Source organism: Conger conger, chromosome 7 (genome assembly GCF_963514075.1).
Source record: "Conger conger chromosome 7, fConCon1.1, whole genome shotgun sequence".
Classification (NCBI taxonomy): Eukaryota; Metazoa; Chordata; class Actinopteri; order Anguilliformes; family Congridae; genus Conger; species Conger conger.
This window is the reverse complement of record NC_083766.1, coordinates 53,069,089-53,094,643: the sequence shown is the minus strand read 5'-3', so window position 1 is coordinate 53,094,643 and position 25,555 is coordinate 53,069,089. Positions and strand designations below refer to the sequence as shown.

At 45.4% G+C, this 25,555-nt stretch overlaps 1 protein-coding gene across 1 annotated transcript; it reads left to right on the top strand.

Annotated features, from left to right (window-relative positions):
- The first annotated feature begins 8,893 nt into the window (after positions 1–8,893).
- Positions 8,894–24,447, top strand: LOC133133349 (V-set and immunoglobulin domain-containing protein 10-like 2). The gene is made up of 12 exons (XM_061249452.1): positions 8,894–8,963; positions 10,951–11,304; positions 12,100–12,375; positions 13,336–13,611; positions 14,740–15,009; positions 16,221–16,481; positions 18,215–18,505; positions 19,190–19,507; positions 21,494–21,616; positions 22,593–22,617; positions 23,157–23,305; positions 24,341–24,447. The coding sequence occupies exons 1-12, from the start codon at positions 8,894–8,896 to the stop codon at positions 24,445–24,447; spliced, it is 2,520 nt and encodes an 839-aa protein (XP_061105436.1).
- Positions 24,448–25,555: the final 1,108 nt, after the last annotated feature.

Genomic DNA, 25,555 nt, shown 5'->3' with positions numbered 1-25,555 from the left:
GTCAGGCTCGTCCGTGCCTGCCGCTCCAGCCGGCTCTAAACGTCCTCACCCCACCCTCACCCGCTCTTCGCCGGAGAGCCCAGTTTTCCGCTAGCTTCAACTGGCTAAATAAAGGCTAAATATTGTCAAATGTTACAAAATATATGTTGGACAGAGCCCAGCATGTAGCCCTCCCTGTGTCTGTCAAGTGCAAGTTTCTGCATGACTCCAGACGCAGAGAGACTCTCATCCAAAACATCTTACACCAGGGATCTTAAACTCAAACCCAGGAGGGCCTCTGTGTTTCTGGTTCTTTATGTGTTCCAGCACTTGAGCGATTGATTTAAGTTATTGAATATCACTAAGACCAGCGGAGACCTTGGTCCTCCAGGACTGGCAATTGAGAGCCCAGAGTCCATCAGAGAGACAGGCAAACATCTCACAGTTCCTGCCGGACCACCCTTCCCAACACGGTCCCCACTCTCTTTGCATTCGTCGCCTCTCCCCTCAACCCCACCATGGAAGAATTCATTCCCTGCTCCTCTCTCAAAACAGATGTGTTAAAAGCACCACATAACATGTGATTCTTTTAACGTGCAGCCATGTTTAGTTAAGGACAACACACTTTAACTTACTAAAATGTATTTCCTTTGTAACACATAAAGCAAGGTCTGTAAGTATTTGGACAGTGACGCAATTTTCAAGGACTGTAATTGTTCACTCCATATGGACGTAAATACCCTCGAATGAAAGTGCAGACTGCTCTAATTTGAGGATGTTTACATCCATATGGAGTGAACCATGTCGGAATTACAGCCCTTTAAAATTGTGTTACTGTCCAAATATTTACAGACCTCAGTGTACATTGTACATTTGTAACACAGGAGTAGTAGCTCCCTCAAGGGTTGTGTGCCAAGCGAAACCAAGTGTGCCAAGCCTAGCGTCTGTTACCAGGGTCCGCAAGGATGTTTCTGGTTTCTGTTTCTGGTTTTCATATCGACTTCTCCGTTGTTATTTAATTAGTTACTTATGGACTCGGTCTACATTATACATTTGCATCACAAAAGTAATAACTTTGACACAAATTGAGTCGAAAGTAGCACAAAAGTAGTATCACAAAACTGTGTTGGATATTAGCATGTCCTTTTCAAGAGTGCACAGTCAGGACAACGCTGTCACTGTCTAATTTCATCCTGGTTCAACAAACCCTGAACCATGGGCATTAATTCGGGAGTGAATAACCTATGCTTATGCTACATTTAACACTATATCCTGAAATCCATTTACCGCTTAAATCATTATAACATCAGTCTCCCTCCTGCGACCACGGAGATTAATGCTACGTGATGTGTTTCTGACTACCATTATCAGCTGACACTGGTCATTTGGTGCCCTCCCTTTTTTGCCTAATCTGTTTTTATGCACTTTTGTAAGTCACTCCGGATGGAAACATCTGCTAAATGCCTCTTGTGCAATGTCATGTCAATTAAACTTTGCAGAGCATGTCAGAACAGTGCTAATGGGAGATGATGAAGTCCAACACTAGTTCTGGACTTCATTTCCCATAAGCCCTTCTATGAACCGTTGAGCAACATTTTTCCCTTAATGGTAGCATGTAGTTTAAGCCAATGCTATCCTGTAGACAGTTTGTTGATATACTGTATATATATTTTGTGTTTTCATCTGCGTGTGTGTTTTGTGTCTCCTACGTTGACTCACACTTGAGCTGGTGTGTTCTACAATGTGTTCTACAATGTTTGTATTTCTGTGTTTACAACCATGGTAAGACCCTGTAAATGCATATAAACCTGTGGTTTGTGGCAGGCTGTGTTTGCCTAAATATATGCATATATGGTTTGAATTAGTCTGTCTGTGTATGTGTGTGTCCATCTGTGTGTGTGTGCGTGTGTATGTGCTGTGTATGTGTGTGTGTGTGTGTGTGTGTGTGTGTGTATGCATGTGCTGTGTGCTGTGTGCTGTGTGTGTCTACTCTGCGTGTGTGTGGGTGACCCAGTTCTGTGCCATTACCTGAAAGCGTAACGTGAGAAAGTCATGAATGAATGTAAGAGGGGCGATCGCATTCCTCCCCTGTCCCGGCCGTGCGGTGCTGGGCAGTGTGGGGACAGAGGGGGGACCAGCACAGGCCGGTTAGCCCAGGCAGCCGTGCGCAGAACAGGGCGGGGAGGCTGGGAATGGCCCCTCTCATGTTCAGCAGCATCTGAGATCGCTTTACAGGCAGCAGTTTGCTTTCGGTTAAAAGCAGCGTGGGGTTAAACTCCATTCAGGGGGACCTGGGCCCCCAGGCACCGCCCCTCGCCCCCCCCCCCCTCCCTCGCTGACCCCCCCGGACAGCCAGTCCCAGTTGTTTTTGTGATCAAACCAGGGGTGACCTGGCAGGGAGTGAGGTAGGGCTGGGGGGTCAGTGTGGGGCAGGAGAAACAACTGAGGCAATGAGGGGGAGGTTTGTTAGGGAGGAGAGGAAGTCTGTGTGTGTGTGTGTGTGTGTGTGTGTGCGGGTTCATGTGTGTGTCTATGTGTGTGTGTGTGTGTGTGTGCGTGTTCATGTGTGTGTCTCTGTGTGTGTGCGTATTCGTGTTCCTGTGCGTCCGTGTGTGTGTGTGTGTGTGTCTGCGTGTTCATGTGTGTGTCTCTGTGTGTGCGCTTTCGTGTTTGTGTGTGCGTGTGTGTGTATTTGTGTGCGGATGTGTGTGTGTGTGTGTATGTGCTTGTGTGTATTTGTGTATATGCGTGTGTGTGCTCACATGTGCCTGTATGTGTGCTTCTGTGCGTGTATGTGCATGTATGTGTGCCTGTATGTGTGTATGTACATGTGTATGTGCACGTGTGTGTGTCTGTGTGTGCCTGTATGTGTGTATGCGCATGTGTATGCGCGTGTGTGTGTGCGGGTATGTGTGTAAGACAGTTACAGAGGGAGGTTCGCATTAGCTTAGCGTGGCCCGGTTCTGTACCTCGCTGTCATAACTAATGAATGATAGCGAGCAGAAATATCTGGCAGCCTGGTCTCCGAGCAGCACCGCGCCCCCCCGGCCCCTCCGCCCCCCCCTCCCCGGAGGTGCGCTGTGTGTGGTCTGACAGACACGCTGGCGAAAGAAAGATGGAGGAGGCCGTGTGCTCGCAGCTGTAGCCGGCGTGAGGCGTAGCTGAGGCCCACGCTGCGCCAGGGAGACAGCAGCACACACAGTCACACAGTACAGCAGTGTGCACTCTGAGTACACACTTATACACTCACAGTCACACAGTACAGCAGTGTGCACTCTGAGTACACACTTATACACTCACAGTCACACAGTACAGCAGTGTGCACTCTGAGTACACACTACACACTTATACACTCACAGTCACACAGTGCAGCAGTGTGCACTCTGAGTACACACTACATACTTATACACTCACAGTCACACAGTGTGCACTCTGAGTACACACTACACACTTATACACTCACAGTCACACAGTACAGCAGTGTGCACTCTGAGTACACACTACACACTGAACACTACACACTTATACACTCACAGCCATACAGTACAGCAGTGTGCACTCTGAGTACACACTACACACTTATACACTCACAGTCACACAGTACAGCAGTGTGCACTCTGAGTACACACTACACACTTATACACTCACAGTCACACAGTACAGCAGTGTGCACTCTGAGTACACACTACACACTGAACACTACATACTTATACACACACAATCACACAGTACAGCAGTGTGCACTCTGAGTACACACTACACACTTATACACTCACAGTCACACAGTACAGCAGTGTGCACTCTGAGTACACACTACACACTGAACACTACACACTTATACACTCACAGCCATACAGTACAGCAGTGTGCACTCTGAGTACACACTACACACTTATACACTCACAGTCACACAGTACAGCAGTGTGCACTCTGAGTACACACTACAGACTTATACACTCACAGTCACACAGTACAGCAGTGTGCACTCTGAGTACACACTACACATTGAACACTACTCACTTATACACTCACAGTCATAGAGTACAGCAGTATACACACTGTACGCTATACGTCACTAACTCTCTACCACACACATTCTGAGCAACACAATCAGTCATAACGAACACCAGACACATTCTTAGCAATGCAGTCAGATACTCTGACACACAATCAGAGTACCACACACATACACTATACACTACACCAGTTACATAACATACCACACACATTCTGAGTAGCATAGGGAAATATTTAACCCTTTGAGTGCCAAATTGCCATAATGCACCCGATGCACAATCTACTCTAAGCAATAGAGCTGGTTGACCAGTAAGCCCAGTAGCTGGTTGACCAGCTACCAGCTCAGACAAGCTGAGTAACAAACTGTCAACTGCAACTTATACAATACACTCGCATACTCTACTCCACACACTGACCAAAATGGTGGACAGTGCTGTGAATCAGCATAATGAACCACACCGACACCACGGGATACTGTCCACATTCAGCAGTGAATACCTCAATACAGTCTAACGGATTGCAATATAAACCAATCACTCATATTGCAGTATAAACCAAGCGCACTGGTGAATATCACACAGCTAAAACATAATTAAGATAATTATTCCTGTACTGCTACCTGCTGCTGCTACATTCTAATCATTCTAATGCTGATGTACCATCACTGCATCACTAGTGATTGTAATTGAAAGCAATGTTCTCGAACACTGACTTTCTTAAATAAAAGCCTTCCAAGAGCCCTATTCCTCGAAGGACTAATGTTCCCGTCCTCCCCAGCGTTTCAGATCGCTGTTCCCCCCGCAGGGCTAACGACCTCGTTAGGGGCGCGCCGAAATCGCGAGCGAGCGCCCCGGCCAACCCAGACCTCCACCCGTGCCATCCGGAGGCCCCGTTCCTTCTGAAGCGGTGCCAGCTCTGAGCAGCTCAAGCTGGGCCTCCGCAAGGCCCCCGCTGGGTGCCCTCCGGGCCTGCAAGTCTGGCAAAAGGGCACCACACCTGCAAGCTTTTACAGAGCTGAGAGGAACCAGATAAGGCTCAAATCCTCCGTTACTGGACCCCCCTCCCCCCCCTTACCCCACCCCGAACTCATCCTACCCTGCCCCAAAATGATCCCAATCACAGAGAGCTCTCTCAAGTCCTCCAAAACTTTCCCAGACTTCTCTGCAGCGTTGGCGCAGTGCTCGAAACGTGCTTCGCCGTGTCAGGCTGGGGTGAATTAACGTATGTGCCATGTTTCACTGGGAAAGAATTTGGCCCGCCCCGCTGCCTCGGTTCAACTGGCTGTCCCGTCCCTAGTAATTACAGACCGGCACGGGGCTCTTTCTCTGCCCTTAGCTGTTCTAAACACAGTTTCCCAAAACATCGTTTATGTCAATTTGCAGCCGAAAAAAGCGGCCCTGCATTTCGCCCGTTTTTAGTTCACGCTGCGCCGTGCCAGGGTATGCGCTCTGTCTGCAGCCCCGTGTTTTCGCCTCTGCTCTGAGTCATTTTCCACAGTCCACTTCGTACCTCGTGCTGTTGCGCCTACGGTTCTGCCCCAAACGCAAAACAGCGTAAATTCCTCCCGAAAACACGCTCTATCTCCGAGAAAATGCTCGACTGTATTGCCGTGACCATATTTTGTGGTTTTCGGATGATGGGGCAGTCATGAAGAATGATATCCATACTGGGATTCGGTTAGCTGCACAGTCAGCCCAAAGTCAGAAAGTCAGTTAAACACCAACTGCTTCCAAACAGATTTTGATTAGACAATTCTTCACATGAGAGGCGCATAAGTTTATCGGAACGGGGATGTGCCCTGCAGGGCGTAAACAAGCAGACTAATGAACAAACGCTCGATAGTGGCGCCCTGCTATGCTCAGATAAACTTGTTATTTATCAAACCAAATGAGAGGAGAGGAAATGGAGGGGGATAAAAACATTGGAGGAAGCAGCCTAGTTCCTCTTCCTCCTGACTGCTGTCTCTGCCCAAATTCTGGATCTCACAGCACCACCCCCCCACACGGTACCTCCCTCACAAACCATATTGTTGTTCTATTTTTATTCTTTTTGGAGGGGAGAGGGGGTTAGTGTGGGGTGGGGTGGGGGTGTGATCCTTCATTGGCTCCGTCAGTTCTTCAGAAGGGCTATATAAATACAGCACTCCAGAAAAAGCGAATGCTAACGTGCTAATTAGTGCCTTCTTCTGAGGAGCGCGCAGTAGGGAGGTTTTAGCAGCCGTGCGGAGGGCTAGCGGGCGCGGCGGGGTGCGGTTGCTGCCAAGGCAGGGCAGGGGCGGGGCTAGTGGGGGTAGTGTTGGATAGTAAGGGTAGGGGTAAGTGGGGGGGGGGGAGTGTGTGTGGAGAGGGTGTGGCTGGGTGGTGCAGTTGGAGAATTTGGCTTGTATTCTTGACTTGCTGTCTGAATCAGTTCCTCTGTTGAGTCAGTGGTTGGCCACCATGATCTATCAGTACCAGATTTCACAGGAGCTGATGGTCCAGGGCTAATTGTACTCTGCTAATTGTAATTAGCCCTGGAGTAAGTATCCTGCCGAGAGGAAGTATCCTGCCGAGAGGAAATATATTTCATTTCATTCAGATAGGGAGATGGTTAAGTGACCTTAAGTGAAAAAAAAAAACACTGAGATACAAACTGCATCAGACTGAATCACAGATAAGGGAAAGTGATAATCACAGTGACGTGTGTTTATAGTCACAGAGAGTTTCTGCGATGAAGGGGGTGTGTTTCCTCAGCTGTCTTAGGGTCACACAAGCTGTGATTTCATAAGTTTTCACATTTTCACATTTTCACGCCACTGCTTTTTGACATGAAGAATACAAAGCTTTTGTATGTCACCCAGTCCCCTGTGTGGAATCCATATCGGTGAATTCACACACAATGTAAATTTTGTGATCACTAATTTTGTATCGACAACAAATTTGCAAATTTGCATTTACAGCATTAACACTATTTTATTTCGAGACACATGACAGCAAAAGACTACAAAGCTATGTGCCTTCTACTCGGTAGGCCAGTGGGGCAGGCTACCGAGGATTTTTTTCAAAGGATTTTCTGCACAATAAAATGTCCAGATTTAATTCAACTCTGCATATGAGTCCAGTAGGAACCACATGTACTCTATAAGAGTTAATTTCACCCTGAACATTTTACTGTGTGAAGTGAAGTTACATACAACACAATACCATTTTCACACAACAGTGTATGTTGGAAAGCACCATCATGACTGTAGTCAAGTAAGACCATGATGGCAGGTTCCCTTTATCGTGGACTTTGCAATCTTATAAACGTAAACACACCAGTAGGGATTTTTCTTCAGCTCTCATAGAACTTTAAAGAGAGACTTCACCTCACCCAGCTTAGAAATGCGGCACCTGTTCACTGAAGTAAGACACCTACGGGCCTTGGTTCTCGTCAAGCAACCAAAGACAGCATTGGTTTCCCCCAATTGAAGGAGCTCAAAGAACAATTCTCTGTACATAAGCCACGGCGATCGTTCTGAGGGCCGATTAGCATATGTACAGTAGCTACCCTGTAATTTAAGCAGAGCCACAAAGAAGCACTCAAAGTCAAAGCATGAATTTGAACGCATCATCCGGAGGACTACAAACAAAACGGCGTGGGCGAGGATCGCGTTACGTGGGAGTAAAACGATGAGGGGTGTTGGGCTTCTCTGATTGAATTTCCTCCACCCGATATAGCATTGTGGGAAAGTCAGTGGAAAGACTGGGTTTGGCATGCATGGTAAACACAATACAATGCTCAGTATTAAATCAATTCTGATAACATTTTATTGTGATGGTGCACCCTGCTGAAAAACAGCTTGAGATGACAGCTGATTGACCGGTTCAGATTAGCTGTTGATGATGATTTGTAATTTAGCTGACGCTTTTATCCAGAGCAACTTACAGTTGATTAGAATAAGCACGGGACCATTGCTACCTGGAGCGATTTGGGGAAGGGCCTTGTTCAAGGGCCCAAAAGCTGCTCAGATCTTACAGTGGCTACACCAGGGCCTGAACCACCAACCTTCCTGGTTCCAGTCATGTACCTTAGCCACTAGGCTAGTTGGCTACAGCTCCATACTCAACATGGTTTGACCAGCTCAAACAACATATGTCCTGAAACAGCTGGTAGTTGGTAATTTCAAGCTGGTCATAGCTGGATTTTACAGCAGGATTCATTTGATTAATACAGGGCTTTGTTATGTCAGAACTTAATATTTTACTGCGCGGTCCACAGTCGTGTGGGGCTCAGAACACTGCAGTGATCTCTGCTTGCACTTTAATTTGTACCCAGAATTCGAACAAGGACATCATGTTCTCCTGCACGCACCTCTCTTATTGACCTTCTATTCAATACGCTTCTGTCTACCCGACTGTTGGTGAAAGCCCTCCCCAAACAGGAAGCCCAGACTGACTAAGAACTTATTCAAGCGCAAGCGGAATACATCCTGAAATAAAAAAGGAAAGATTTGCACATTTGTGATTGTAAATTGCTAATCAAGCATGCCAGCGCTTGTGCGTACGCCGGTGTGTATTTCATGCTCAAGCTACGGATGGACTGTAATGGAGGTTATCCGACCCCCTGCCCGCTCAATAATGAATGAAACAGGGGCATCATTCTGACACTCTACACTTAGCTTCTCTGGTTCAGGGAAGAGAGAAAGACACTGCTGAATAATTGAGGCCAAATCTTTTTAGTGAATCTTGCTCTACCCCCCCCCTCCCCCCTCCCCCCTCCTGTTTACTGGTCTGTGTGTGACTTATAGCTGGGTACAGGTTCGACATTCCTCTGTGAGGACAGTATCTCCGCACCTGGTTCCGTGTGTGATTTTAAAGGCTTTTCCTGTTCATTTCTAACCCGAGAGAGGAGTTATTTTGTGGAGCGTCATGGCACAATGGGGTATGGACTTGTAGGGGAGGCCTATTTCTGCCTGAGTGTCTGCCTTCTACCTCTCTTTCTGCAAGGTAAGAACCTGGGGATTTCTACGCTGGGTTCGGTACTCTACAAGCATTGACAAAGACAGACGGTCACTGTAATGATGTAGCAGGATACCTTCCCTAGCTGAAATGTAGCAGTGTAGTGGAATGTATAATGGTTATGGTGATGTGCTTGGAACTGGATTTTGAGCATCCAATGAGGCACAGTTGTATCCTTATGCTAGGTACTTAGTCAGAATTGCTACAGTGAATATCAAGTTGCATAAAATGAATTTAAGCTAAAAAGAAAATGTATAAAACGTAAGCCGTCAGTCAGGTTTAGAGTGATTGCTAAGCCCTGCGGAAAAAAACAGCTTGAGCTAGGTTTTGAAACAGCTGGTAGCTGATGGTCCAGTTCACACCAGCTCTCATCTCAAAATGGTTTAGCAGCTTGACAAGTACAGACCAACTCCCCGCTTGACAAGGTTTGACCAGCTTTGACCAGTTTTGAAACAGTTGGTTTCTGGTTGGCTCAGACAAGCTACCAGCACTAGTTGGTTGACCAACTCATACCCAGCTAGACCAGCTTATGATCAGCTTGAACAGCTGGAAAATTGAACTGGATTTTAAAGCAGGGAGAACCTACATGTAATGGGAATGTTGCCTGCAGATAAGCACAGAATCGGTTTTCCCTGCTAAGTTTGATGTTCCTGGGTGTCACAGCAAACTAGGCTGTTTGGACAAAGCTATACAAATGTTGGAGAAATTCCCTGTTTTTGTTCAAATATCATTTGACTGATGCAACTACAGTAAATGGGTTTCGCCTGCTTTTTAGTGAGTGCTGAGAATATCTGGATTTGTATGTTAGTATATGCACAGCATACACTAATATGATGCTTCACTCAAAATAATGTAGAATTAAATATCAGCCTGGATTTAATCAATATTTGTCCTCAACTTAAATTCACAAATGAATTCAAACTTTTCAAAATGAGTATTACTTTGATACTAGCTGAAGAAAAAAAACACTAGGAAGAAAAAAATAAGTCTTAACTGTTTCTTGACCTGGTTTGGCCTCCTATGGCTTTCACAAATATCACAAGATCCCTTTAGTCACCCCTGGCAATCGATGCCACAATACTACAGTGACCAAATCCCCTCTGATCAGGAGTTGGAGACATCAATATCCTCTCAATCTCTGGCTACCTGTTTGCCTCAATTTGTATCTGTGTGCATGCAACACATGCGTTTTAATTTCATTTATTACTTTAGGGACAATGCGCATTAATAACATTTCTGTAAATATGCCAAATGTGCCTGGAAGGAAGTATATACAGTAATGTGTCACATGCCATACTTACGGACTGACTGGCCTGTTTACCATGTGTAATAGACTTGATGTTCATGGTGGTAGACAACTGCTTCTTTATATGAATTATTCAACCTGTATTCTGTACTCCGCTGAAAAAAAAAAAAAAACAGCTCAAGCTAGGTTCTGAAAAAACTGGTGGCTGGTTGACCAGTTCCATACTCAACATGGTTTGACGAGCTCAAGCTATGTTTTGAAACAGCGGGTAGCGGGTAATTTAAAGATGGTTATAACTGGATTTTACACCAGTGTAGTTGTTCTAATGACCTTCAGTCGGCACTTACTGCACGTCGCTCTGGACAAAAGCGTCTGCTAAATAAATGTAATGCAATGCAATAAATTGCAAGAAACTAAATATAACAAGAATTTTAATCTCATGTTGAGACCTAAAATCTCATTTATCTTAGTTTTTTGCTAAATAAGATGAAGTTATTGCCAACAGTTTGACTCATTTCAAGATTTGCCAATGGATTCAGAAAATTTCACTTGTCAGGGAAATATGAACTTAAAACAAGTTAGTATTTTACACTTGAGAGACAAAAAATAAGATCTTGTGTCTTATTAAAAGACTAAAGTTCTTGTTAAGACAGTCACTTTTTGCAGTGTGTAATGTGCATGCGTGTGTCCATGTGCATGCTCCCCCATCTGTGTCCCTGTCCCCCCCAGGTTTGGAGATCCTGGACCCCGGGGAGGTGGTGTACGTCAACTCGGTGACGAAGGGGGTGGTGGGCCGCTCGGTGCTGCTGGAATGCGGCAACACCCTCCCGGACGTCTACATCTGGGGCTTCACCATGCCGGGGAAGGAGCACATCCGAGCCGTGGTCTACAACTTCGGCCAGGGGCCCCGGCTCCAGAAGCTGGCCACCAGCCTGGGGGACCTCAGCGTCATCTCCGACTCTTCATCGCTCCTCATCGACAGGCTGCCGCTGTATGCCCAGGGCATGTACACCTGCCAGGCCCTGTATGACACCCCGGAGGGAGCCAGGGTCTTCTACTACTATGTCAGGCTGCTTGTTCTGGGTGAGCCAGGCCCACCACACTATATCACCAAATTATATCACCAAACTATCACCATCCCATATCACCACACTATATCACCACACTATATCACTACACTGTATCACTACACTGTATCACTACACTATATCACCACACTATATCACTACACTGTATCACTACACCATATCACCACACTATATCACCACACCATATCACCACTATATCACCACACCATATCACCACATTATATCACCAAACTATCACCATACCATATCACCACACTATATCACCACACTATATCACTACACTGTATCACTACACTGTATCACTACACCATATCACCGCACTATATCACCACACCATATCACCACTATATCACCACATTATATCACCACACCATATCACCACATTATATCACTACACTGTATCACTACACTGTATCACGACACTATATCACCACACTATATCACTACACTGTATCACTACACCATATCACCACACTATATCACCACACCATATCACCACTATATCACCACACTATCACCACACTATATCACTACACTATATCACCACACTATATCACTACACTATATCACCACACTCTATCACTACACTCTATCAATACACTATATCACCACACTATATCACCACACTTATGTCAAAGACTCAGAAACGGGGTGCACACTATTGACAATAGTTATATTAGCCAATGATAATGCAATCATTTAGGTGGGAAAATAGGAGTGGCACCCGGGGTGGCCAATCACATTGCAGTGTCACCCCATTGGACGTGACCCAGGCCTGTCCTCCCTGCAGTGCCCGTGTCCAAGCCCTACATCCTGGTGAGTGACACGTCGCCGGCCGAGGGCATGACCATGTGGATGCGCTGCAACCTGGAGAACGGGACGGGCCCCATTAACTACGCCTGGGAGCGGGAGAACCGCGACGGCGTCACCGCCAAGGTCTCCGAGGGCAACGTCAGCCTGGTCAACGTCACCGTGGTGAGCCGCAACCACTCCGGCTGGTACCGCTGCCTGGCCAACAACGAGGTCAACAAGCAGCGCAGCGACCGCATCTGGCTGGACATCATCTGTGAGTGACGGCCCGTCCGCCCAATCCCGTCCCGCCCAATCCCGTCCCGCCCAATCCCGTGTATGTGTTAACACACTGATTAATTACAGGAACGTTTTCGTTCTTTCATATTCACATAGTGTACGAAGGAACATTTGAGGACAACAGCAAATGAAAAGTATGATCAAAATGATCATTGACATTATCACTGGCGCATTACATTTTTATAAAGAACATTTGCGTGCATTTTATAATGTAACATGTAGTAAACTTGAGATAATAGATTTTCCAACAGATTTTTAAGTGACAGATTTTTAATTGTTGCACATCTGTTGTTAGTGCCTTGAGAATTAAAATACTTTCCCAGTTTATGATACTCAGGATGAATATTACTGTGTTAGTGTGTGTGTGTGTGTGTGTCTATGCGTGTGTGTGTGTGTGTGTGTGTGTGTGTGTGTGTGTGCATGCACACACATGCATGCTGGCTATGTACTGTAAACTGTTTATTGCTGTTCCTACATTTGAGATATAATCCTTTGTCATCAGATCAATCTACAAGTCCTCATCTTTGTGGTCATTCGTAGCACTTGAAACTGTACTTCCCTCTAGCGTCTTTCAGCGCACTTGTCCCAGGTTATGGGTATGCACTTTGTTGTACGTCGCTCTGGATAAGAGCGTCTACCAAATGCCCACAATGTAATGTGTTTCTGTATGCCCTGCTAAAAAAAACAGCTCAAGCTAGTTTTTGAAAGAGCGGGTAGCTGGTTGACCAGTTCAAACCAGCTCCATACTCAAAATGGTTTGACCAGCTCCAGCTATGTTTTGAAACAGCTGGTAGCTGGTTGACCAGTTGAGACCAGCTCCATACTCAAAATGGTTTGACCAGGTCCAGCTATGTTTTGAAACAGCTGGTAGTTGTTAATTTCGAGCTGGTCATAGCTGGATTTCACACCAGGGTGTATATATTTCCTCTCCCCGCAGTCGGCCCTGATGTCCCTAAGATCGACATCACCCCCTACTCGGTGACAGAGCGCGGCTACTCCGCCCTGGAGCGGGAGACGGTCACCCTGCTCTGCCAGGCCTCCTCCAACCCGCCCAGCCTGTACATCTGGTTCTACAACAACTCCCAGGTCTTCACTGGCCCCCAGTTCACCATTACCAAGATCCTCCGCATGCACACTGGCCAGTACTCCTGCCTGGCCCAGAACACCTACCTCAACACCCGCTCCAAGAGCACCGTCACCCTCACCGTCTACTGTGAGTCTGCCTCTGCCCCTCCTCTCCTCTCCTCCACCCGTTTTAGCGTCTCTCCTCCTTTCATTTTCAGAGCTACTTTCCTCTCTCTCTTGTCCTGCTGCTCTCTCTCTCCCGTCCTCCCTTCAACATTTCGGATGCGCCCCACTCCCCGCCCCACACGCACACGGGAACACACGCGCGCACACACCGCGGCCGTCGGATTTGGGACGCGTGGGAAACCTCGTCCTTCATAAGAAGCTCCGGGAGCAGGTGACGGAACTGTACAGAGGGTCTCGGACCCCACAGGTATACGAGCCAGTCATGATATCTCTCCGTCATGACATCTCTCTGTCATGACAAGCCCTCGCGGCCCGAGAGGCCCGCTCTTGTCATAACACTCTTCTTCTCCTGTCGTGTTTCTGAGCAAAGCCAATCACCATTCCGCATGGCTTTGATTGATCCGTTCCTTTTTGAGTACTTTACAATCAGTGCCCTTTCTGTCCCTTGTAGACATAACGGAAATGACTGTTCTCTGAATAATACGACTATATGAAAATAACTTCTGTTACATTTCTTTTCAGCATTCCGGCTTTTCTATTTTTGTTTCTGAATGAAAGAAACTAAAGCATATGCTTGTCATATTCTGAAAGGAAAAGTGGCTTCTTCTATTTTGCATTGTTTACATTTTTGTACAATAATCTGAGCCAAACACTTGAAAGGAGTTTAACTCTGAGTGGCACTTGATTTAATAAACAAACATAATATTCTGGTAAACAAATATGAAGTTTTATGAGCCTATTTTTATGATTTTTTTTATTTTTATAAAAGCTTAACATTTTTATGTCTGTCCACTGAATAACTGGATGAGTATATTGCATTTTGAAAGCCACTGGCAAATAAATGCCTAATTGTAATACAATATCGCCATCAGTAATGTTGATACCATTTGAGTATGTTTCCACTGGCACCCACTGGCACTGGTCATATTTCAGATATTATCTGAAGCTATTTAATCACTCAAATTTATTGGAAGGAAATGGAGTACTGTTTTGTGGCCATCTGCTGTACTCAGTTTTTCTGCTTGGTTGACATGAACTACAATTCCCAGGATGCTCCACTCTCTGTTACACCATGACCCTTTCCCCACAGATCCGCCTGAAGGAAGCCCCACTTGTACCATTCTCCCTGGCAACAACTACACGGACCTGGCCCTCTGGTGCACCTGGATGGGGGGTTACCCCCAGCCGTCCTTGGCATGGACCGGTGGGGATGCCTGGGAGGACTCTTACGGGAGGGAACAGTCGCTGGGCAATGCCACCCTGATGCAGCCCGGCGCCAGAACCGCTGACCGATCCACGTTCACCTGCCAGGGCTCGCACGTGGCACTGAACACCACCGCCAGCTGCAACGCAACGGCACGTGAGTCACGCAAACCCAAGAGCTAAACCGGGAGTGTTAAACTCCGCAGTGTCTGCTGCTTTTTAGTGTGTTTCAGTCTAATTTAAGTCTTTCATTGGCTAAAGAGTCCACTCACCTTCATCTCAAGGCCTGAATTGGCTGCTGATTGAAACGAAACCACAAATACCAGCAGACACTCCTGAGCTAAGCTATGATTTAATTCACTTGTTCTTCTGTTTATTTCTCAAAATCCACATTAGTCAGGGTCAAAATTGTGGTTCACAGTTCACATCTCCAACATGTCTTCCACCACTTTTTGTGCATATAGTATCTAAAAGCTGTCAATTTCTTTTTATAAAAAATAAATAAATAATTTTTTTTTAAAACCAGCTCAAATAGGCCCTGGTCCTTATCTTTGTTGTACAGGTAGCAGTTGAAATTGTACTTTCCTCTAGGGTCTTTGAGCACACTTATCCCTGGTTATGGGTATGCACTTTGTTGTACGTCGCTCTGGATAAGAGCATCTGCCAAATGCCATTAATGTAATGTAATGTAACAAGGGTTTCTAAGGAAAGGCTATACTTTTCACATTGAAATGTAACTTTTGTCCACTTCTTCATTAACTTGCCCATGGTAAAAACCTATTTTATTCTGAATATGCGACATTATAAGGTTACGTATGGTATTTTACAAGAAAATATTTTACTGTTGCTACATGAAATAGCTGTCTCTTTAAAAAACCTGATTTAAAGTCAACTCTTACGACATATACAGTATATGGTCCCTATTGGACTCATAAGTGTGAATTAATAGTGGACATTTTACTGTGAACATTCCATTTCACGGAAATGTGTTTTACATTACAAACCGAAACACAAGCAACTCACCTACAAGTACAGGCAATTCAGTTAAACAATACAGTTCAAATATTACAGTACAGATGATGGACTAGTGACACACACAACAAAATACCCACCCCTTCTGAAATACCCTTTACTTGAGCTTTTACTAGATGCAAAGATGGATATCCACTTTAAAGGTTGATAATTGAAACCCTCCTTGCTTCAAAAAATCAAAAAGCAGAGATAAAAGCAATCAACGAAAACAAATCCCCAAGCTGCAACACGGCAATGAAAAGCCTTGCTTTTATACCGCTCTGCAGGGCTGCAGCGTGTTGTAGGTACAGAATATTAAGGCGCTGATTATCCGTCCTGTTTTCCCTGCTCGCTCAGTGCTGCCCCCTGGTGAGCCCAAGTGCTCCGCGTACGCCACGCGCAACAACATGTACCTGATGCTGTCGTGCTCCTGGGAGGGCGGGAGCCCGCGCGCCCTGCTGTGGTGGGCCTCCAGCAACGGGGCCCCCCAGGGCAGCTCCGAGGAGAACGCCAACATCCTGGTCCTGCGCTCCAGCGCCACCTACAGCGGGAAGGCCTTCGCCTGCAACGCCAAACACCCGCTGACCACGCCCAACAAGCGCTGCACCCTGAAGCTGGGTGAGGACCTTACACCACACATACCGCACATCAGTAAAGGAACAGATGTCAAGATGCGGTGGTGCTTTTGTCCTCGTGTCAGCGTAGTGTCTCAACCCTGATCCTGGTGGGCCGCAGTGTCTGCTGGTTTTTGTTTACACCAAAATGGTAAATGGACTGCATTCATATAAAGTGCTTTACAAGTAATGCCTCCCATTCTCATACACACACACACACACACACATACTCACATACCACATACCAACACATAAATGTATTAAAATCTCCTGCGTCAAACATCTATGACCTCGCTCGGTTGACTTTTATTATGAAAAAAACACAACATTAAACATTCCTTTTCTCAAGATTCCTATAAGTGAACCCTATAAAATGAAACAGAACTGTTTATTTGTGTTATTTCATAATAAAAGACGACAGAGAAATATTGTGTGAGTTTGAAGCAGAGTTTTCTCATTCATTGACAGGCTTATGTAATGAAATAACATGACTATTGAAGTAGCTAAAGTTGAATTGCCACTGAGGTTTGAGTTAATATGTTGAACATATGGCTGTATATAGTGATATAAATGGTGCATAGCACCATGCTCCCACATGCTGATGCAGGTTTTACATCACAGCTGGGCACCCCTGGAGGTCTGAAAACTCAAGCGTGAAATGATCTGTGGACAGGGTATATTATTATGAAAATCAAAAACTGTGACTCCTCTTCCAATTTTTCTGCCGCAGAGCCAGAATATTGCAATACGGTAAACATTTATGAAAGTGATGAGATGGAAGCTTTCCTCTGCTGCTCCCAAAAAAACATTCAAGATATGACTACAAATCAGGTGTGATTGAGGATAGTTCCTGTTGCTAGGAGAGGTGGTATGTTTAGCAGAAGGTTGGTTCAAGGTCACCCGAGGCCTTGAGGGGCATATTTCCTTGTTATTCAGCACTTAATTTATCAATTAAAGTGGCTTATTACACCGTTAAACTCGCCCGGTTTCTTGCACCTGGGTTGGTTTCTGACGGAAAGGTGAATACACAAAGCAGTAGAGTCTGAGAAATAAAGTTATGGTTGAGGTACCTTTTTGTTCTTTTGGGAACAAATTTTCCAAATGTACCCTGAAGGTACAATACTGTTCTATTTCAGTGCTAATAAGTACCCTTTACAAGCGAAAAAGTATACATGAGTTATATATTGCTGGCTAGGAGTGTTTTTTTTTTCAGTTTTACCACCCCAGTGACAAGCATTTGTACTTTTATAGGCACTTGTTCATATCTTATTTTCTGAGAGTGTAGTCCCAGTGGCTTGGTAGGGCAGGGCCGAGGGCCCTGTGTGTGAGATGAGATCATCAAAGCTGACCAGAGATGGAAAATATAGGTTCATCAACTAAAAGTCCTCCCCAGTGTTTTGCTCAATCACCTGGAATTGCTAATAAGCACAAGTCTTCAGCCAAGAGATAAAACTAATTAGTGAAATCAGATGGTTCAGTTCATGGGTGGTAGAAACACATGACATTACTTTTACTTTACTGACCCCAGGACTTTCCACCTCTGCGAAAGTTAGAGTATTTAAAGTGAAGTGCCTGACTCGGGTCTTGTAGTCTGTGGGAAGGTGCTGGTATAAAGGCCGTCAGTGTGTGACTGAGCCAGACTGTTGTGCCACCTGAGTTTGTGGGTGGAAGAAACACATGGCAGGACTTTCTGACTTTTCCACCTCTGCGGTTGACGGACGTGAACTTCCCCTCCAGAGGCTCCGGTGCTGGTGACTCAGCGGAGCGTGGTGTCTGTCTACGAGGGCAGCGACGTCCAGCTCACCTGCATCCTGACGGCCAACTACCCGGCCACCGAGATCACCTGGTACAACAACCTGAAGAACCAGGTGTCGGACACGCCCAGGAAGTACCGGCTGCACAACGAGGCGGCCTGGTCCAACCTGACGGTGCAGGAGACGGACGGGCTACGCGACAGCGGCCAGTACTGGTGCTCCGCAACCAACGCCGTCGGGGGCGCCGAGATTCCCATCATGCTCTTCGTCAAAAGTACGAGACGCACGCGGCGCACGCTAACTGAAGGACAGCACAGCATAGGAAACGCCATCGATTAAAACAGCCATACCAGTCACAGTCAGTAGAGCTGACTGTTATAGAAAAGCTCAAGTCGTAAATACCTGTGGAAGACAAAAGAGCAGGGCAGGTCAGAAAAGAGCAGGTCAGAAAAGAGCAGCAGAAGTCATAGAAGAGCGTGAATTGTCCATAGAAACCTAATATGGCAGTTACTAGCTTGTGTTCTACATTATGTGTAATAAGACATTTATAAACATTAGTATCATTGTAATTATCCAGTTACTTGTATACTTGGTAAGCTATTAGCTTGTGCTTGACAATACTAACCATATCACATATCATGTTTTTTTATATATTTTAAATGTAAGACAATTTCTTTGAAGATAACTAAATAATATGTACTGGAAAGAGTATGCAGCACTTTGTGGCATATTCAACAAAGAAGTAAGATAGGACAGAGAAACAATGTCTGGTTGTACTAATTAGCAGAGCCATATCTACAGAAATATAAGACATATAATGTTTGCTTAAAATACATTCTTTATCAACTGAGAATTGGACATTAAACACACTGAGGTCTCAGGGAGAGGGATTATGGAATCGTCGCCAAATTCACATTGAAATAGATAATTTTGTTGTTGTTGTTGTGTGTGGATCCAGAGTACCCAGTCCCGCCCAATGTGACCATAAGCAAGATTGTGTACAGCAGCCGCCAGCGGACCGAGGTGGACCTGGAGTGGGAGATCAAGACCGAGGGGGTCCTGACCGGGTTCTTCGTGGAGCGCCAGCGGGCCCGAGAGCTGGACCCAAAATTTGGCGCCGGCCTTGCCGCAGTCTGGCAGAAGGTGGCGGCTGACCTGGAGCCTGACGCCCGCACACACACACTCCCCGGCCTGGACCCCACTGCCACCTACGCCTTCCGCATCACCGCCATCAACCAACGCACCACCGGACACCCGTCAGAGGTCATGACCCCAGGTGAGGGAGGCGTTCAGGGGACATTAAGCAAACACAGAACAGCCTGTAGCGTAGTGGTTAAGCAACATGACTGCACAAGGTTGGTGGCTCAATCCCCGGAGTAGCTGTTGGGCCCTTGGGCAAGGCCTTTAACCCCATAATACCCCATGGGGATTGTCCCCTGCTTAGTCTAATCAACTGCCAAAAGTCGCTTTGGGTGAAAGCACAAGCTAAATAACATGTAAAAATAACAGGGAGATGTGCTCACTCAGGACTCAAGCTAGGTTTTGAAACAGCTGGTAGCTGGTTGACCAGTTCAGACCAGTCTCCATACTCATACCCATACATGGTTTGACCAGCTCAAGCTATATTTTGAAAGAGCTGGTAGCTGGTTAGTTCAAGCTGGTCATAGCTGAATTTTATTCCAGGGTACACAGAACACCTAATCGTTAAACACATTTGACTATACATTCAGAAACACACCTGCAATATAGTGAATAGCTAGTACTGTTGTAGCTAGTACTACACACAGAGAGATGCATGTGTGTGTTCCTCAGACACACATGGAGATGTGAGTAATTCCCTTCGGGTGAGATCTTCGAGTTGATCTGTTTCGTCACGGCGTAAGCAGCAGCTGGTTTCGGCGTTTTATAGCTGCATGTATTATAGTTATTAGAAAGAGCATTAGCTTATGTCTCCAAGCAAAATTAACAAATGAGAGACATGACTTCAGGGCTATGAGTTTTCACAGCCATGTCCCTGATTTCCCAGCACGGTTAATTTTTATTTCACTTCTGTCTCACAGAGATGTCGAGAATCTGTCGATGAAGCTAAATTGTGTATGTGATTAGAATTAGCTTTATGTTGAGAGAACTATTTACGACTCATTTGAGAATAAATGCTCTTGAAACATGATGCTCATAAGAATTTCTGAGAGCTTAAGAAAAATTAACCGACAGTGTTGTACATTAAGACATCAGTATTGACTGACACATGATCAGTTATTCTAGTCTTAACATGCGAAAGTGAACACATTATCATTTCACAATGAATTGCTGTATGGTGATGATAATATTATTATTAATGACAACATGAAAGCAGTGGTCTCCCCTTCTGCGTTTTACATAGTATTGTTGCAGCTCCTTTAAGAATCAGTGGTCTACAGATCACCAGACGACTAACTGTAATGTTTTTTTTTCTGTTTTTCACTCCATTCAGGTGAAAAAACACAGTCGACATCCGACACTCCCCAAAACCTCCCCCTCCCCCCACAACCACAAAACTCCACCTCATTTAACGCCACCTCTTAATTAACTCCACCCTCTCTCCTCTACCCCGTCACATGACTTATCTCCCTGTCCCCTCTCACAAGCTGCCTGTCCCCTGAACTTCATCTGACCTTTGACCTTTCCTGACAGTTGATGTTGCCATATGAAATATCTGCATTATGTGGAGAAGTGTAAGCAGGGTCTTCATACAATCTTTCCTCTGTCAAGTCTCCTCATAGCCATTGTGCCAACCTGCTTTTGCTGAACAAGAGTGCTTATTGACAGTTTGGCCGACAGTCTCCCAGCACATTATTGTACTTCTGCTCACGTAATTGAAGGGAGTAATTTGTCAGTAGTCACATTCCACAAAGAAGACTCTCAGCACTTAAAGAAAAAAGGGCCCCTTTGTCTTTCGGAATGATTGACAGCAGTTTTAGGATGAATCATCGAAAGAGGTGGCACCTACGTCAGAGAGCCAGCAAGGGCTTGAGCCTCCCAAAATTGACAGAACTAATAAATCGCAGCTCAGGCAGGGGGGGGTCAAGGCTAGCACGGGGGCGAAATGGGTGGAGGAGGCGGAAGGGAGGGAAGTGTCACATGAATAACTAGCTGCACAAAGCCAGGACAATAGGCCCACCCAGCGGGGGTGCTATGATAAGATAGTGTGTAGCGTGTAGCGTGTGCGTGGCTGTGTCTCGAGCCCGGGGGTGGGGGCTGAAGTGACTGTGCTCTCTTTCAGCCGACCCCCCCTTCAGCGCCTACCCGGCGGTCATCGGAGCCGCCATCGGGGGAATGCTGATCGCCATGATAGGCACCATACTGCTCTTCATGTACATCGTGAGGAACCGCAACAACAACAGACGTGAGTGTCGCTTTTACAAAGTTCACAGTCCTGCCACGTATTTTTTCCATGCAAAGAGAAACGGTTGTTGTGCTCATCCAAACCAAGTAGGGTACAGGTGCAGGACAAAAATATGCAGTTGTAAGAGAACGCAAAGACCTTGCTGGTCGAAACGTTGCATGTATTTCGTCATGAACTCAGCCAACTTTACCTCATGGCTGAATTGTGCTAATTAGCAAATCAAGGCAATTGGTTCGAAAACTGCGGAGGACTATTACTTCTTGAATAGTCTCCCCACCCCGATCCCTGTGCCAACAGTGTGCTCCTTTGAGTACACCCCTACGGGCTGAGATCAGGGCTGGCACAGGAGCGGGCGGGCAAGTCACGACACGCTCCGAGCCGAAGGAGGATCGCCATGGTTGCGGTTTCACTGCACCTCGACGCTGTGCTGGATCAACAAAAAAGTTTTTTTAAAACCCAACTTAATCAAAGGATTTTAAGGGTTTTTCAGGGGGTTTTAAAAATACCAGTTAAGCAATTTCAGCCCAGAATAATTTGTATGGATCAAACACCCAAAGAACTATCTGCTTCAATATATTATTACAAATACAGGTCAAATGCAATTTGCACTTCAATATTCATAAATTGTTTGAAATGTCTGTCAGACTGGTCTGAAATGAGATGTTGTGTAGGTGTTTGTAATTTGTTATGTCCACATTCTCACACACAACTCAAACACTCATATCCCAAGGACAAATAAATCCACATGAGCAGAAATAATAATAATTCTGTGGACTGAAAGACAAACATCTGGGTTCTTGATTAAAGGATTTTAGACCAGCCAATTATCTGGGATTCCGACTGAGTGATATGCTTTGGGTGTGCCATATTCAGGAATATAACACAAAAACAATGCACATTCTGACTTAAGTGTTGACATATGCATGTTGAGCGAGATTACACACGTTTAAAACACTTACATATGCTTATTTTACAGGCCTTCACGACTTGATCTTTGGAATGTAAGTATGAACTACTACTTTTAATCAATCAAATATAGTAAGGATCTCTGCTTTTCTCTTTTAATAAAACTGGCATATAAACCTATTTCTTCATTTTCATTGTCTTTGTATTAACATTAGTACGTAATTAAATACCATAGAGACAGTCCCTTCACAACAAATTCAAAATTAAATTATTGAACAGCAGGTATGACTGTATAAATAAGCATAATTCTCTTTATCTGGTGACAGTTTTTTGCAAGCCCAAAGCAGAATTAATACTACCAGAAGGTAATTTGGTTATGAGCATGGGCACTTGTATTGGTGTCAGTTACAGCATTGCTTGTACAAAATATGAAAATAAAAACAAAAAAAACAATAGCAAACAAATAATAAGAACACAAGTAATGTAAAGTAGTCTTGCAGACTTGTAGACACCCCAAAATAAGTGATTATCACACATATTTGCAAGAATAGTTATAATAAAAGAATAAAAGAAAATAGATAGAATAAGCTTCACTCCACCGTGAGTTCCATCACAGTTGTATACTTGGTTCCAGGCAGCACAGCCAGTCCAGGGAGAACATTAACTTCCCAGAGGACGAGACAGCTGGGGGGCTCGAGGGAGAGGAGGTTGTGGGGGGAGGGAGCCCCCCGGGGGTGAGGCAAAGCCCCCGAGCCATGAGACCCAGCCCCCTCGCCAGCGCAGGTACAGAACCCGTCTGTTTCCATCACCAACAGAACCCGTCTCCATCCCATAGAACCCGTCTCCATCCGACAGAACCCATCTCCATCCCAGATAGAAACCGTCTCCATCTGACAGAACCCATCTCCATCCCAGATAGAACCTGTCTCCATCTGACAGAACCCATCTCCATCCCAGATAGAACCCGTCTCCATCTGACAGAACCCGTCTCTATCCCAGATAGAACTCGCTTTCATCTGACAGAACCCATCTCCATCCCTGATAGAACCAGACTGCACCACGGACAGAACTCGTCTTCATCCCTCATAGAACCCTTCTCCATCACTGACAGAACCCATCTGATAGAACCCATCTGCATGTCTACCAGAAGACATATACCCATCTGTATACCAAAAGAACCCTTTTTAATCTCTGACAGAACCAGTTTGTTTCATTGAGAGAACCCATCTGCTTCCCAAAAGAGCCTATTTGCATCCCTGACAGACCCCATATGCATCCTGAAATAACTTATTTGAATCTCTGACAGAACCTGTCTGCACACTTGACTGAATCTGCACCTCTGACTCTCTCTGTCTGCATGTCCTCTGATGTCCCCCCTCCAGTCATACCACATACAGCCCATATTTCTGCCAAACAAGAGTGATCTGACACCTCCAGTTCATTAATACATAGAACCATTCAAACCCAGCAGGAGAGAGCTGTCAGAAGAACATGAGATACATAATTATGAAACAAGGATCTTTCTGCCAGGTTTGTCATTCACCTACAGTATGGAGAGTATCCAGTACTATGTCAAGCCTGGACTTGAAGGGTCTCTGCCTCTACCTGGCAATGTTTCAAACTGACAACTGTGTTATAGAAATACATCCAGATAAGAGTGTAGGATTTACCTTTAACTCCTGTCTACCCACACCTCCTGTTCTACTGACAGGATCCAACTTGGGATCTATCGTCTATAGCTCACTTCATTCATTTTGAATGTAGAACCATCAACTCGACCTTAGTCTCCTTTGAGATGTATTGTGTTGTCTTCTCCAGGACCCACAGCTTCACCAGAAAGCCCCGCCTCCGTTTCAGGAGCCCCGCCCCCCGGAGGCGACAACGACCCCGTCAATGTCACCATCACCGTCACGGCAACCAGCTGAAGACTCGTGAAGCAAGGCTACGCCCTTCCATCTCTCCATGGCACCCTGAAGAAAGACGTACAGACCGGCTCTCACAGACGCACCTTTTTCTGGTCTGGGATCCTCAGAGGAAGACTGTATGAGTAGTGGTCAGATTCAGTTTGATATATGCCTTCACACTGAACACACTACAAACGATATACAGCATTTTAACTTATTTATCCCATTTCTAACTTTAAAAAAAAATGCAAACATATTGCAAATGCTAAATGAAAATAATGTTTTTGGAGGAAAAAATGGATTAATATGATTCAGGTTCATGACACTATTTACACAGTAGGATTTTATATAACTACTAATGAAATATGATAACACCAGCATTGGCCTTACCTCTACAAGGCACTTGCATATGTCTAACTATGCCTCGTCAGTCGGGTCTGAAATCCTGGGGAAAACTGCTTATCTTTGCGAGATGAAAGAGTGTCTTTGTTTTTTATATACGTGGAGTTTATCTAGGGGATGAATAAACCGTGTGATCTCTTTGATTTGTTTAAAGAAGTGCCATGATCCTTTAAAATGAGACACGCGAGACCTCGGCAGGGAGCAAATTCAAGCTGAACCAGCAAACTCGACCTCCGGTTGTTAACCTCTTCTCCGGTGCGTTGTTTACACTGGAACCCGACTCCCGTTCTTACCGAGAGGCGTTTGTTGTGTGTGGGCTTTCGAGGCGGTTTCGGGAGGGTGTCATGGGGGGTCGAGGGCTGGCGAGAGATTCGTATGCATGTGCAGGTCTACCAAGTCCCTGACCAAGACAGCAGAGGCACAGTGAAGAGTCGGGTGTGGAAGGTAGCAGCTAACGTCAACAGCAGATCACTCAGAGGATGTTTATTCTTTTGGAAGGTTGTCTCTACTTTTACAAGTGTACCCCTTGGACCGAGCATTGCGGATTAAAGCATTGTCCTCGGTATCCTGAAATCTGGGTCAATGTATTCAAAATACTTGTGAAATGCTGGTTCAAATCTGGAACCACTCCAACAGATCCCTGGATATTTATTAATCTAAACTTGAAAATAATTTGCTTCTCAATATTGGCGAAAATAATTATTTTCAAATGTTTAGTAATTGGTGG